Source organism: Molothrus aeneus, chromosome 4, assembly GCF_037042795.1.
Source record: "Molothrus aeneus isolate 106 chromosome 4, BPBGC_Maene_1.0, whole genome shotgun sequence".
In the NCBI taxonomy this organism is placed as follows: Eukaryota; Metazoa; Chordata; class Aves; order Passeriformes; family Icteridae; genus Molothrus; species Molothrus aeneus.
The window spans coordinates 55,168,824-55,182,330 of record NC_089649.1 but is presented as its reverse complement, the minus strand read 5'-3'; the positions used below and the strand labels follow the sequence as shown (position 1 = coordinate 55,182,330).

The following is a 13,507-nucleotide window of genomic DNA, read 5'->3' as shown; positions in this document are numbered from 1 at the left end:
TGATTCAAAATATTATCATGAACCAGGCAAAGTTCAACAAGACAGACATAAAGGTTTTGTTGTGGAGGGTAACTTAGCCATTAAAGCTGTAAATGTTTTTGGTTTTTTTTTCCTTTTCTTAAATCCTGCGGAATCTGAATGAATAAGCCCAAGTCATCCCATCAGATCTTGGGATAAAAATCAATGTGGGAGGCAAATACTGCAAGCATTAGGAAACTGAACATTTTCAGTAGTGTAATAATACAGAAATGATTGAGCAAGTATTCTTTCATTTGCTGGAGGTCTCAACAGGACCCTCCATGAGTTCAGATCTGCAGAAATTCCACAAAACCCTATGAAACCTGCATCTGTTTGCACAAAACCTGAAGATAACTGCAGTTCTTCACCTGCAAATGTCCAACACGTCATGCTACATTTTACGATGTGTGAAAAGAAGACATGACAAAAAAGGGTGTTAATCTGCTGCTCTCCATCAGCACCAACATGGTACAGGCACACAAACACTTTGACCACAACTTACGCTTAGCAACAGAAAAGATGAAAAAGTAGTTTAGTAACTGGCCCTAAACCACACTTATTTCCATAAGCCAGTGCAGCACTATGTTCAGTCGTTCATCTGTACGCAGATGTCAAAGGCCTCCCCATTTTTCCCACTCTAGAAGTTTATCGTCAGCCAGGGCAGAAAGCCCAACGCTTGGCTGTGACGGCTCGGCGTCCCCAGCTCAGTAAGCCAGGCCCCAGTAACCGCGGGGCTGGCAGGGGGCGCGGAGCCAGGCCGGACAGCCGGGGCGGGCTCCGAGGGGCAGCCCCGGCCCGAGCCCCCGAGCCCCGCCGGACCCGGGCTCGGCTCCCTCCGCCTTGCGGGAACGACCCGCGGCCCCGCACGGGCCGGCCCTGCCCGGGCTGGGTCCGCGGGGGCAGGTGCGGGGCCGGCGGCACTCACCGTGAGGAGGACGAGGAGCAGCGGAGGGGCGCGGCGGGGCTCGGCCGGGGGCCGCATGCTGCTGCTGCTGCTGCTGCGGCGGTGCCCAGCGCGGCAGGGACTGCGCGGCCGGCCCGGCGACAAGGATGCGGCAGATCCGGCTTCCTGGAGGAGGGGCCGCCGCCCTGGCAGGGCAGGGCAGGGCAGGGCCCCGCTCCGCCGCCGCAGGTGCGGAGGGGCTGGGCCAGAAGACGCCGAGCTCCGGCCGTGCTGCGCAGCTCCTTGGCGGCTTCTGGCAGCTCCGTACAGTAGGCGCCGGGCGGCGGCCCGGGAGGGATCCCCGTGCAGGGCCGTGCCCGCCCACTCCCTTGGCGGCTCCGCGGCCGCCCCCGCTCTCCCGCCTCGGCGCTGCGCTGCCGGCGCGGTCCCGGGCCGGGACAGCTCCCGCTGCCGGGCGAGGCGCTTTAGGGCGGGGCGGCGGGACTGGGGCGCATCGTCTCGGGCTGCCCGGGCCGGGCTGGCAGCCCGACCGCACCGGCCCCGTGCCCGCGCTGCGCCCCGCCGGCCGCGCGGGGGCGCTCTCCCGGCGGGCCGGGCCGTGCCCCGGAAGGCCCCGCGCAGGCCCCGCGCCGCGTCCGCCCGGCCATGGCCGCGCTGTCCCGCACGATCGGCATCTTCGGCGCCTTCGTGGCCATGGTGGGAGCCGCCTTCTACCCCATTTATTTCCGGCCGCTGCTGCTGCCGGAGGAGTACAGTGAGTCCGTGCGCGGGGAGAGCTGGCTGGGCCATGGCCCGGTCTGTGCCCGGCCTTGGGGGAATGCGGGGCTGCTGCTCGGCGAGTGACTCCCCAGGGGCTTTCTGCTCGTCTAGGAGACACCTGAAAACTAAAATAATACAGCTCGCCGTTGCTCTTATTTCAAATTATTGGCCAGCACGAACATCTTTCAGCTGCTCCTTAGAGGATTGAGACGCAGTTGAAGAAATTGAGATCAGAGAGATGGAGCCTCTCCCATGCAGAAAGGCTGAGGGAGTTGCGGTTCTTCAGCCTGGAGAAGAGAAGGCTTCAGAAAAACCTTGTAGAATACTTGAAGAGAGCTTGTAAGAAAGTTGGGGTAGGCTTTTTAGTAGGCCCTGTTGCAATAGGACTAGAGGTAATGGTTTTGACATAACAGAGTAAATAGAAGGAATACATTTATGATGGTGGTGATGAACCACTAGAACATATTGCCCAGAGGAGTGGTGGGTGTCCCATCCCTGGAAACATTCAAGATCAGGTTGGACAGGGCTCTAAGCAACTTGATCTAGCTGAAGATATCCCAGCTCAGTGAGGAGAGGTGGACTAGATGACCTTTAAAGGTCCCTTTCATCCCAGACTGTTCAATGATTCTATGAGCTGTTCGAGTTCTGTTTTCCAGCTGCATTTGAAAATCTAACTTAAAACTTGGCAGCCAGTTGTGATGATTTGCTAGAACTGGTCTCCGTCTGCAGAGTCTCTGAAACTGACTCCTGAGGAAAATCCCACTTTCCTGCCAGGAAAACCTGCCAAGCCCCGAAGGCAGCTGCAGCTCCAGGTGTGAAGCCTGAGCAGCTCCAGGCTGGTGCTCTATAGGGGGAGCACCCATTACTCCTCCTCAACTTCTGTGAGATGAAGGAAATGGGGGGAAAGTGCTGGTACAACCAGCCTTGCACCCCCACTTGAATTTTTATGAGACTAAGCAAGCCGATACTGTGAAGATATGTGTGGTTAATCTGCCAAGAGAACTGAAGATTTCTAGGAAGGAAAAAGAAAAAAGGATAACAAACCTAATGGTTTTATTGGAGAGGCTTTGGCCTGGCATCAAAGGTCAAGGAAAATTTAACTTACAAGCAAGTTTTTATTCAAGGATACTATGTTTGTGAAACTTCCTACAATTATGTTTCCTACTCTGTGTTTCCTTTGAAAACATTATAACTAAATTTTTTTGCTTATGCTATACTTTCCAAAAATACTATATTTGAAATGTGTCTTGGCAGTAAGCAAAGGACAGAACTAGTGGAGCTATGTCCTCCTTTGTACTTATGAATTATGTGAGTAGATGTTTTCAATCAGTTTAGGGATTTTTAATTTCTATTTAGGACATAGAATTATTGAATTGATGCACAGTTAGCAAGTGCACAAACTTATGATTTGATACCTGATTCTAAACTTACTGCTTGGTGCTGAATCTCCATCTGATATCACCTTTATTCATTTCTAAGGAGCTTTTCTTGATCATCACTGCAGTATGAGAGGCACTAGCATTTGTTATCACAATACTTGAGGCAAGATCACAGTTGTGGTGTTTGAACCCAAGTATTTAACCTTTGGAGTACAGAGGATTTTGTGAGTACAGTCAGCTGTATGACAACTTCTCTAGAAGCTCCTGCCCTCTGTTGGCTTGAGCTCTGGGAGAATGCTCAGTATTTCTGTGTTTGGTGATGCTGTGTCCCAAAAATTAGGTGTTCTGATTAGCATCACAGAATAATCATGCAAAAGGCAAGAATGAATATGAGTTACCCGGAGTGACATTGAACTATGTAAACATGAAGTGCTGTCTTTTCTTTCTTCACTCTTGTTTTTCTTGTGTATCTCCCAAATTCTATACAAGTGAAGTACATTAACGTTCTGGAAGAAGACTTTACTGCACAATTCTCAAAACATCTTCAGAGAAGTTCCTAGCAGTTTAACAAACAAGATGAAAGCTACTTGGAAAAACTGTATATAATCAAATTGTTGATATGAACGGTAAATTATGCACAAAGGAGTTTGACCTAATTTTATACAGAAATGTTATAATTCTCTAGGGTTTTAGTACTTCAGTTTTTTGGCTTTGCTGTTTCTAATATTTTCTTGCCTGTATCTAGTTTTAAAAATGACTGCAGTTTAGTGGCAATGATGAAACTTTGAGGCCGTCAGCACAGGCCTTTTCCAGATGGATTAACTAAAACAGTGGCTTGAGAGCTGCTCTTTGTGACATTTTCAGAGATTGCCTGATTTTCTGAATTGTGAGACTGTTTCTTCCCCATCCTGGGAGGTGGCTCTCCTGTCACCAAGACTGAATCTTCCTTGTTGTTCTTTTCTGTCTTACCTGTCTTCCAAGTTGTTTGCAGGCCCAGCTGTCTTCTTATTGACTGTTCTGTGTCCTATCTGTGTATTTATCATCTCTTAAGTTTTTGCACAGGTTTCTTTGCCTGACCAGTTAACAGCTCCTGCTGTTCAACCCAAGTGTGTCCCCAGAACTCTCAGATTGGTTCATGTTTTTCCTGCCTCTCTTCTAATCCAAGTTTCTACTCAAGACTGAATATCGTTTTCCTTCATGTCCTACAGGAAGTCTCCTTTGTTGCCCTAATCTATTCTGTTCTCCCCTTCTGGATTTTGTGCCTTTTCCTTTGAAATTAGACAAGTCCCCGTGATTTTGTCTGCTAAAAAGGATGAAATGGAATTACAGTGCTCAGTGAACAGAATGGGAGAACCTGGATGTGCCTCTAGTGCCTGTCCCCTTGCAGGGAGAATCAATTACTGTGATATACTGCAAGTCTCCAGTAGCATTAGGCTTGTACCTAACCAGCCTGGTAACATGTAGTGCCAGTGCATTCCCAGTGAGGTAGGGTAATGAAAAATACCAGTTTTAAGGTGAGCTTATTTCTGAGCTTCCTTTGGGAATGTGCACCCTGCAGGTTTAAAGGCCTCCAAAAGTTCAGTGGTGGGGGCAAAAGGTGAATCCACCTGAGCTTTGACTTCCTGCTTCAGAGTAGCAATGTGGTGGTGAAGTGCGTGACTGGAAATAGAAAAAAAGGAGGGGCACTTAGTAAGGGAAGTAGTATAGTTTTCTCCATTTCTCTATGTGGAAGTGGTTGAATCATTCAAAAAAAAAAGAAAAGCCTGAGACAGGCCCAGTGTATGGGAAAATATCCCTCAGATGCTGAATTTCACAAAGTTTACAAGCAGTAATTTTGTAGGTACCGTTATGAAATCTGTTTGCAAGATCTTTCAGGTCTTGAAAACAGGAGTTGCCCAAAAGAAAAAAAATACTTTGACTAGTTTTATGTTGAGCATATGAATGAGCTTCTAAAAGTACTGGTCATTCCTTAAGTGCTGGGACCATGGCAGGTGTTTTGGCATCTGTATTAAACAGTAGGCATTGTTTGAGGATGATTATCTTGTTGTTTGTAATCTCTCAAAACAGACTAGCTATTGATTTCTCAGTGAAGTAGGAAGACTACATTTGCATTTTGTAGGTAGATACTTGTAGGTAGATACTAAACCAAATTTTACTGTGAAGCATCTCAAATTAATAAAATTTTCAAGATTATTTTATTGGGTGCAATCAAGTTATCTGGTATTTTCTTTTTTTTAGTAGTGTCCTTTCTGTTCTGTTTTCCAGAGAATGAGCAGTCAATAAACCGAGCTGGTATTGTTCAAGAGGATATTCAGCCTGCAGGTACACTTGGTTTATGTGTTTGCATCAATTGTTTTAAAGATTCTCTTGAAGTAAGGCCTCAGTATTTATATGGATTTAAATAATACAGTGAAGAATACATTCAGTGAAAGCATATTTAATAAACTTGCCATTAAATTATTTTTTCAGGCTAATTCCTCACTGAAAAATTATGGTTTTAATGAAACTCATCTTAAAGTGACTTAACTGGCCAAATAAGTTGCAAAATTTCTGTTGTCTTCACACTTTATTAAATAGAGGCCAGTTTCCACTTCTGAACCAGCTCAGAGTGAGCAAGAACCATGGATAGGCTGAGCTGTAGCTATAAAGAACAATGTTGCACCCTAATTTTGTGGAATACCAAACTCTGCTGAAACACAGTTCATCAGCACTTCAGCAGTGCCTTCTGGCTTCATGGATGGATGGGCCATGCAGAAGTCCACTACATGTGAAGGAAAATTTGGAATGCAGTGCTAATAGCTTTTGGATCCTTGCTGCTGACAGTGGAAGGCTTAGAAAAGCATGTGAGGGAAGTAAAATTCAAGTATAGCAGACTAGCCTTGATAGTTCATTTTTTTATAATGTTAAATGGAGTGTTAAATCAAGGCTGGTATTTCTTGATTAAAGATGTGAGAGTGCCTGTCTTGATGAAACATGTAATATCTGAATATGTTAAAGGGTATTTTTGTTTTTGAAAAAGCCTAATGTCAGCAGCAGGTGAAAATCAAACAGGATTAAAGCCATGATCTTATTACACGCATTGTTTAGATCATTACTGCAGGACTTGCTTTCCAGGGAAGTGGAGGAAATGCTGAAGAGAAGTAGGAAGGGTATTGTGAAATAGAGGTCTTGTAAACCTGTCTTTTTTACTAAACATTCAAGAGGACTGGACTGGCTCATTTATCCAAGATGCAGGTACTTAATGACCAGTTCTTCTTTGTGTAAGTTCTCCTTTTCATCTGAATTTAGCTGCTGATGAGTTACGAAGTCCATTAGTTGAAAAGGAAACCTAGACAAATTTAAGTGTAAGGTGCAATTCTAAATGATCCAACAATTTTAGAACACCTTGCCTATGAATGTCATAGATTTTTCCATTATCTGAAGTGTAAGATCAAGATGAGGTTGTTATTCTGTATATTTTTGCAAGTTTAAGCAGAGGTGCAAATTCAGTGTGGAAATTGTTGTCTTCTTTCATTGTTTATAATACACAAAGCTGGAGTAGCAGACCTGTTTGTTTTTTTCTCCAACAGTCTAAATTATCAACTGCTGCTATTCTGATGTTTGATTTGTAGGGTTAAAAGTGTGGTCGGATCCATTTGGAAGAAAGTAATTGGCAGCTGGGTGGATTGCAGAACTGAAGATGGACATCTTCAGCTGCTGCTTCTTTCACTGAAGTGTGTCTTTAGGTGTCGCTGGAGCAGAATTCTGAATATGCTGTGTGGGCACATGAGGAGCAACAAAGGCTACTGGTTGGAATCCCAAGAGATAAAAACATGCTAGTTTTGAGAATGCTGGTGCATAGCTCACAGCCTGTTAGAAAGCTGAATGATTATTGAGTATAGACATGAAATACTTATTTCCTTGAGAAAAGGAAAAAGGATTTTCTTCTAATCTGTACACTTGTAAATTATGGATAGAATAAATCATGCAGACTGCTGCAATTTCCTCCCTAGTTTGAAAGTTACAACATGGTGAATGTAAATTTGTACATTAAAAAATTTAAACCAATTTGTACTTTTTTTTCATTGTTTTGCAAGTGTGTGTGGAAAGTGCCTTGGTTGCCTGTCAGGTGTGTCCCCCTGGGCATTCTTACTCCTTCTCCTCCAGTGGACAAGGGGAGTAAATAGAGTAACAGAGCCCGTGGGTCTGGATAAACACAAGGAGATTTCTCAGTTACTTTTGTAGGCAAAATAGACTCAACTTGGATAAAATTAATGTAGTTAAGTAAGTAGAATTATGACACACAACATTTTAAAGATCATTGCAGGATTCTGTATGTGTTGAAAAATGTATGGGCAGAGTGTTATTCCTAATGTTAGCAGATGTTTGTCATCTTTTTGGACATCACACACTGTTATAGGACAACAGATGAAAGACTCCATCTTTACAGTGTTACTTTCCAAACTGCTGTTCTGCTACTTGCTATTCTATTTCTGCCTGTCATTGTCATTACTCTCCCACTCAGACACACCTCTCCTCCTATGAGTTAGTTTTTATTTAGTCTTCTATTATCACTCTAAGCATTAGAATATTTTCTGTTTGCTTGTTGGTAAAATGTGGCCATGTTTGATTCCTTCGGGTTCTCAGGTCATTTTGCTTGATGTTTGGAGCCAGAGTGAGTGTACCCATTCACTGTAGGGATCATAGATTGGTTTGGGTTGGAAGGCACCTTAAGGCTCATCTAGTTCTGATGCCTTGAGAGGCTACCTGGAACAGAGGCTAGACAGAGTTAAAGGAATAAAGTAGGTATTAAAAGGCCTTCAAAGGATACACCTTGGGCAGTACAAGAGCCTGGCTGTGCCTCCACCCAAGATGGATGCCTGGTCTGAGTTTTCACACTTTTATAGGTTTTGGTCCATTTGCATATTGGGGTTAATTGTCCAATTACAGCTTCAGTTAAGAAGTCCCATCCTCCCAAATTGCTTTCTTCAATTTGCTGTTTACACTTTTTGGGCCTGAAGTGTCCTTGGTTCTCAGGCTGGAAAAGGATTGTTTTGCCTAACTAAACTGTGAAGAGAACTTGCTAACACTTCATATGAAGTTCTGAGTTATACTCTAAGGCAGTACAGAATCTGGAAAATACAAAAGCTAAAACTTGGGGCATCAGTTCCAACCCTGCTGCCATGAGCTGGAACACCTTCCAATAGACCAGACTGCTCAGGGCCCCATCCAGCTTGGCTTAGAACACTTCCAGGCACCCACAGCTTCTCAGAGCTACCTGTTCCAGTGCCTCATCACCCTCACAGTAAAGAACAATGTCATCATATCTCATCTAAACCCACCCTCTTTCAGTTTGAAGTTTCATTATCTAGAACAGTACAACATTGTCACAAAGCTAATTGAGTGTTTGCTGTGAAAACAAGAATAGAGCTGAAAAAGAAGTTTTTATAATTTAAACCTTTCTTCAGTGAGACTGCAGAAATGAGGGAGCCTTAGGTTTTTGGTTTTCTTGAACAAAACATGCATCAGACCATTTCAGCAAAGTTCTTTCATCTACAATACCTCCTCAATGAAAATAAAACTGCTGAAATGCTCCATCTATAGAACATAGTTTAGATACTCCATCTATAACTGACAAGCTGCAAACCAAAGATTTTTCAGAGAATGTGGGAATTTCTGGATTTCTCCATTATGCAGCTTCTGTCACTTGGTGACACAAATGCTTTAAAAATCATAAATCATGGTAGTGTGGAACCATCAGTATAAATGATGTGACAGAGAATGTGAAATTACTTAGTTTGGGGTTAAGAGATAAGACAATTTCTGCTACTCATTTACTTTGTGAAGTTGAGCAATTTGCTGAGTCTGGTCTTGCCTAGAAAAATGTTAGATGGCTTCTGAGCAGTGGCTGCTGGTGGCAGGTGCTGAGCATTTTGCCTTCATATTACCTAAATGTTGCAAAACATTTGAGTACCTGAACTCAGTTATTTAGCATTTATAGAACTAAACATTGGTCATGTTGGTCATGTTCACAGATTCCTTCTGGTGCAGAAAAGCTTGGTAAGTTTTGTAATTGCCCATTTGTACAGAATTTACAGCAGTTTATATCAGTTGAACACTACTGAAGTGAATCTAAACTCTAAAAATGGTGTACATTGGTATTAATGAGCATCACTTCCCACTCATGTTCCACCTAATAAAGTGGGCTGATGGACCATGGCTTTGAAGCATTGGGATAGTGAATGTCTTTTTCAGATTTTTGCTATTCTGTCTGGATAAAACCAACAAGGTATGTACTGCAATAGTTACCCAGAATTTACACTGAAATGTTCTGATTGCTCTGGCATGTGCCAGTTGCCTGGAGACTTGCCCAGTTCTCCTGTGTTCGGTTCTAGTCCTGCAGCTGGCTTTGAGACAATGCTTTGTTCTGCTCATGGATGTTTGACGTAAGCCTCTTCTTCCAGGTACCCAGTACCAGTGAAGTTCAATGTAGTGAGCTTTGCTCTCCAGGACTCTTACCTTGCTCTGGAAGTAAGAGCTCTTCACCACTTTCATAACCTCCAACTACTATTAATTTGGTGACTGGGAGAGACTAGGCCTGCATTCTGCAGAGCAACTAAATTTCCTAGTTTGGGCCAAGTTGTTCTGATTGGTAAAAATGCCTTAGAATATTATTAAAGCAGTTATCTCTATCCTGTTACATGAATGCATTTTGCTTATTTATTATAGCTGGATGGTGAACAGCAAATACACCTTCAGCCCTTGAAGGACTGAAGGAAAGTTTTAAACAGTGGTTTAACGTCCCAAGAGAAACTGGTTGTACTAGGTTTTGGCCTGTTGCATGCTGATGTTTTGAAATTATTAAAACTTGTTCCATAAAGAGCAAATCTAGCATTTTGGTCTAAACACATTTTAGTTTTGAAGCACTGCAGATTGTTGATGATGCAATGAAAACCTCAAGTACAAACACATGAGAAGGAATAAATATGGCAAAAGATATGAGCAAATTGCCAGATTATACACATGTGGGAAAAGGAACAATCTCAATAAATGAGTATAATATTCAGCAAAAAAAAATCCCATGGGATTTTGAAAAAAATCAAGTGGGATTTTTCTTGCTGAATATTGTAATTATTAATTGAGATTATGCCAAATGATGAGAGGGGATTTTTTATCTGTGATACTCAAAGCATATCAAATACCTTCCAGTTATTGTGAATTTTACTCTACGTATGCCCTCCTATGAAAAAGCAGCCCAGAAGAAGCAGTTCTCATGTTTTGCTCCTTTCTAAACCAAATTAAAGCATGTGTTTTCCCTTCTTGGAGTCTAGCAATAATTAACTACTCATTTTCTTTCTATTGTGTACATTCCTACTGACCTTCATGTTAACATGCAGATGCAGCAGTAAATGAAAAGCTGTATTGGCTTTTTCTGTTGTGCCACACAACCCAGAAAGTATGTTTGCTAGTGGAAGGAAATTATTCTCCAGCTTCTGAGAAAGTACTGTGGAATATACACTCTTTCTGTGTGGACAATTTGCAAGAGGTGAGAGCAAAACACAAAGTTCAGGTCAAAGCTTAGGTTGGACTGTGGTCCGAGGTCTCTCTTTCCATCGTGCAGACAGTGTGGGCCTTGCAGGAAAAATGGTGCAGTTTAAGGCACTGTCTTGGAAAATAGGACTGTTGTAGTCAGTTCCATATTCCACCACGCTTTTGTCTGGCAGCAGGTAAGTAATTTAGCCTTTGAGCTTCAGTTCCATCTGTAAAATAGCATAAGTAGTGCTCCCCTTCTTTGCAATTGAAGGTAAATACAGAAGTGTGGGGTTTCTTGATGCTCTAGAGAACATTTCTCGTCTGAGAAGTTTTCTTCAAGGTTAGGAAAAATGGATCTGAATTTGTGTGAGAATCAGATATTTGGGTTCCAGAAATTTAAAATGTTTTGAAAAATCTTTTCCGAAAGAAAATAGCAATGAAATTTCCCAGATCTTTGTACTGCTGAAATACTATGTTATGAGAATAGAAATTTTATATTTTGGGAGGCAAACAGAAAACTCATCTGTTTTTCACAATACTAATATTTTTTGGAAGAACTGCAAATATGAATGAGTTGAAATTCAACCCAATGTGAATGTTTTGTACAGATGTACAAAAAAAGCAGAAAATTGGTCAGCTTATTTTGGTGGTCCAGCTGCCTCAGCAATTTTTTGAGACTCAGAAGTTTTCAATATTTTGAGTTGCTATTTCCCTTATTTTCTGTAACAATGGGTCCTCCCTTCTGACCTTGGCATGTCAAAAAAACAACTGTAATCCTTTTAAGAGTTACAGGTGCTAAGTGGAGGAGATTGGGGCACAGTGAAAGGAGATGAGAAAACTTGACATACTGCTGGGAACAGTGTTCCTCCTGTAGCCCCAGAGGAGCACTTGGAAATGGAGTGGTGGATATGAAGAGGAGACAGCATTCAGTTGAGTGGGAGCATGAGGAACACAGGACATAAATCCATTGGCATATACAGACATGTAGGCTCTGCAGCTCACAGAGCAAATTGGGATACCTCTTGACCTCTTTTCTGTTTCCTCCCCAGCAGATTGGAAGTAAACCTTTATAAAGAAAGTTCCTAGGCAAGACAAAGGTTATCAGAGAAGAGAGCATCTGAGGAGGAATTGTATAGCTGTCCTTTGTTCTAGCTTACCTTAAGAGGCCAAACATCAGAGAATCATTTGTGCTGGAAAGGACCTCATGCTGAAAAGTGTCTTTTAGGCTCCAGGCTGCAGGGAAAGGTGCCTCCTATCAGCTTCTTTCCATAATTCAGAAGAGTGAGTATCAGCAATGCCAATCAAGGTAGGGGAGGAAGGTGTTCCCTTTGCTTCAGAAATTCCTGTGGGAGGAGTTCTCAGCAAACCCACAAATGGATGGCTCAGATGCAGTGTAGGAATGTATTCTTCCACTCTGAATGAAGAGAAACCACTATGGATATAACCAGAAGTATTTGCTCCCTTATCTATTCTAGATGAATTTTCAGGTGCCAGTGGCTGTGGCAGGCCAGCTGTAGACTCCTCACATCTACAGATATGAGGAAGGTTCACACAAGAACTCTAACTTGTGCCATTTCTGGATGAGCAGGACTCCAGTAGGAGTCCTCTGAAGCCTGGAAAGCAGATAATCTTAGTATCTTCCCTGTCTGCTTCTGTCTTCTTCTGGTTCTTACAGTTATCCTGTGAGTGGCTGATGTGGGCTTGCTGGATGTTCCACATAACAAAGAATTTCTTATGGTTCAATCCAAAATCCTATGTCCCACCTAAGAACCTTTGGGAAATTTCTATTCCTTGCATGTTCTGTATGTTTTTAACATGGGTTGTGTGATTTTGTGGCCTCTGCTGCCTGCCTGCCTACCTCTCTGTGCTTCTGGATCAAAGCAACAATGCCAGCAACACCACTAAATGAAGGAGCCTGTAAGGAACTGTGAGGATATGAGTGACACATTCCCATACATGAAGTCTGGCAATCCTAGCAATATGTCTCAGAGTTCCTCCTGGTTGCTTTCAGTTGGCAAGCTTTTGGTTCATTGCAAAAACTTTTTATTCCTTATTGCACTTAGCAGTTAAATTTTGTCCCATAGCTACCATTCCAGCTACTCTTTTGCTCTGACATTGCCTCTCAAGTTGTTTAATCAGAAAATTTCATTAGTATACTTCAATTTTTGTGCCAAACAGTTATGTTAAATTTGTCCTGGGACAGTCTTTTGAGGAATGCTACCAGTAAAATCCATCCAGGCCAATGACTTCCCATTTGTCATTTCGGCTTTTAGCTACTTTCATGCTTGGCTCACAGTTCTTGCAGCTACTAATTGTTTCCCATGTGACATCATTCCAAATGCTTTGCTAAAGTCCAGAGGGAATATATCCCCTGAATTTTGGTCAGGTTGACAAGCTGGTTACCTGATTAGGTAATACAAGTAATACTTTGACATATTCTACTTTGGGACTTTTCACTGTCCCCACTTTTCTTTATGTCACAGTTTGCTATGATTCTTGTGTACTTTTCTGGAAAGAAGAACAGGTAGACAGATGTTTTCCAAGGAAGTACCTGGACATTCTCATGCTCCATCTGTTTGAATGCATTGTGATGCACATAAAATTAACCATTCTGTTAGAAGTACCTAGACATCAGAGAGTGACCTGCCTCCCCAGTCCAGGCAGGAAGGAGAGATGTTTGCTGCTATCAGTTTATTTCAAAAGCTTGGAAGTTAATAATCATCCTATCTTTTGTCACTGATTATTGACTCATAAGAACCAGGCTTGGCTAGTAGAAAATTGCTGTAAATAGTACAAGAGCACAAGGATGGATTTATTTCGTCAGAAAAACCATCACTCATCAGACTTGAAGAAGAGGAAAGGCAGTGATCAAGTCCAATTGACAAAATGTGATTAAGTGAAATGTCACATCTGCATTCATTAGCAAAATTATTTA

At 42.6% G+C, this 13,507-nt stretch overlaps 1 protein-coding gene across 1 annotated transcript; it reads left to right on the top strand.

Annotated features, from left to right (window-relative positions):
- The first annotated feature begins 1,528 nt into the window (after window positions 1-1,528).
- On the top strand, window positions 1,529-7,107 carry SMIM20 (small integral membrane protein 20). The gene is made up of 3 exons (XM_066548529.1): window positions 1,529-1,676; window positions 5,326-5,382; window positions 6,672-7,107. Exons 1-3 carry the CDS (start codon window positions 1,568-1,570, stop codon window positions 6,707-6,709), a joined length of 204 nt encoding a protein of 67 aa, XP_066404626.1. The 5' UTR covers window positions 1,529-1,567; the 3' UTR covers window positions 6,710-7,107.
- The last annotated feature ends 6,400 nt before the right edge of the window (window positions 7,108-13,507 follow it).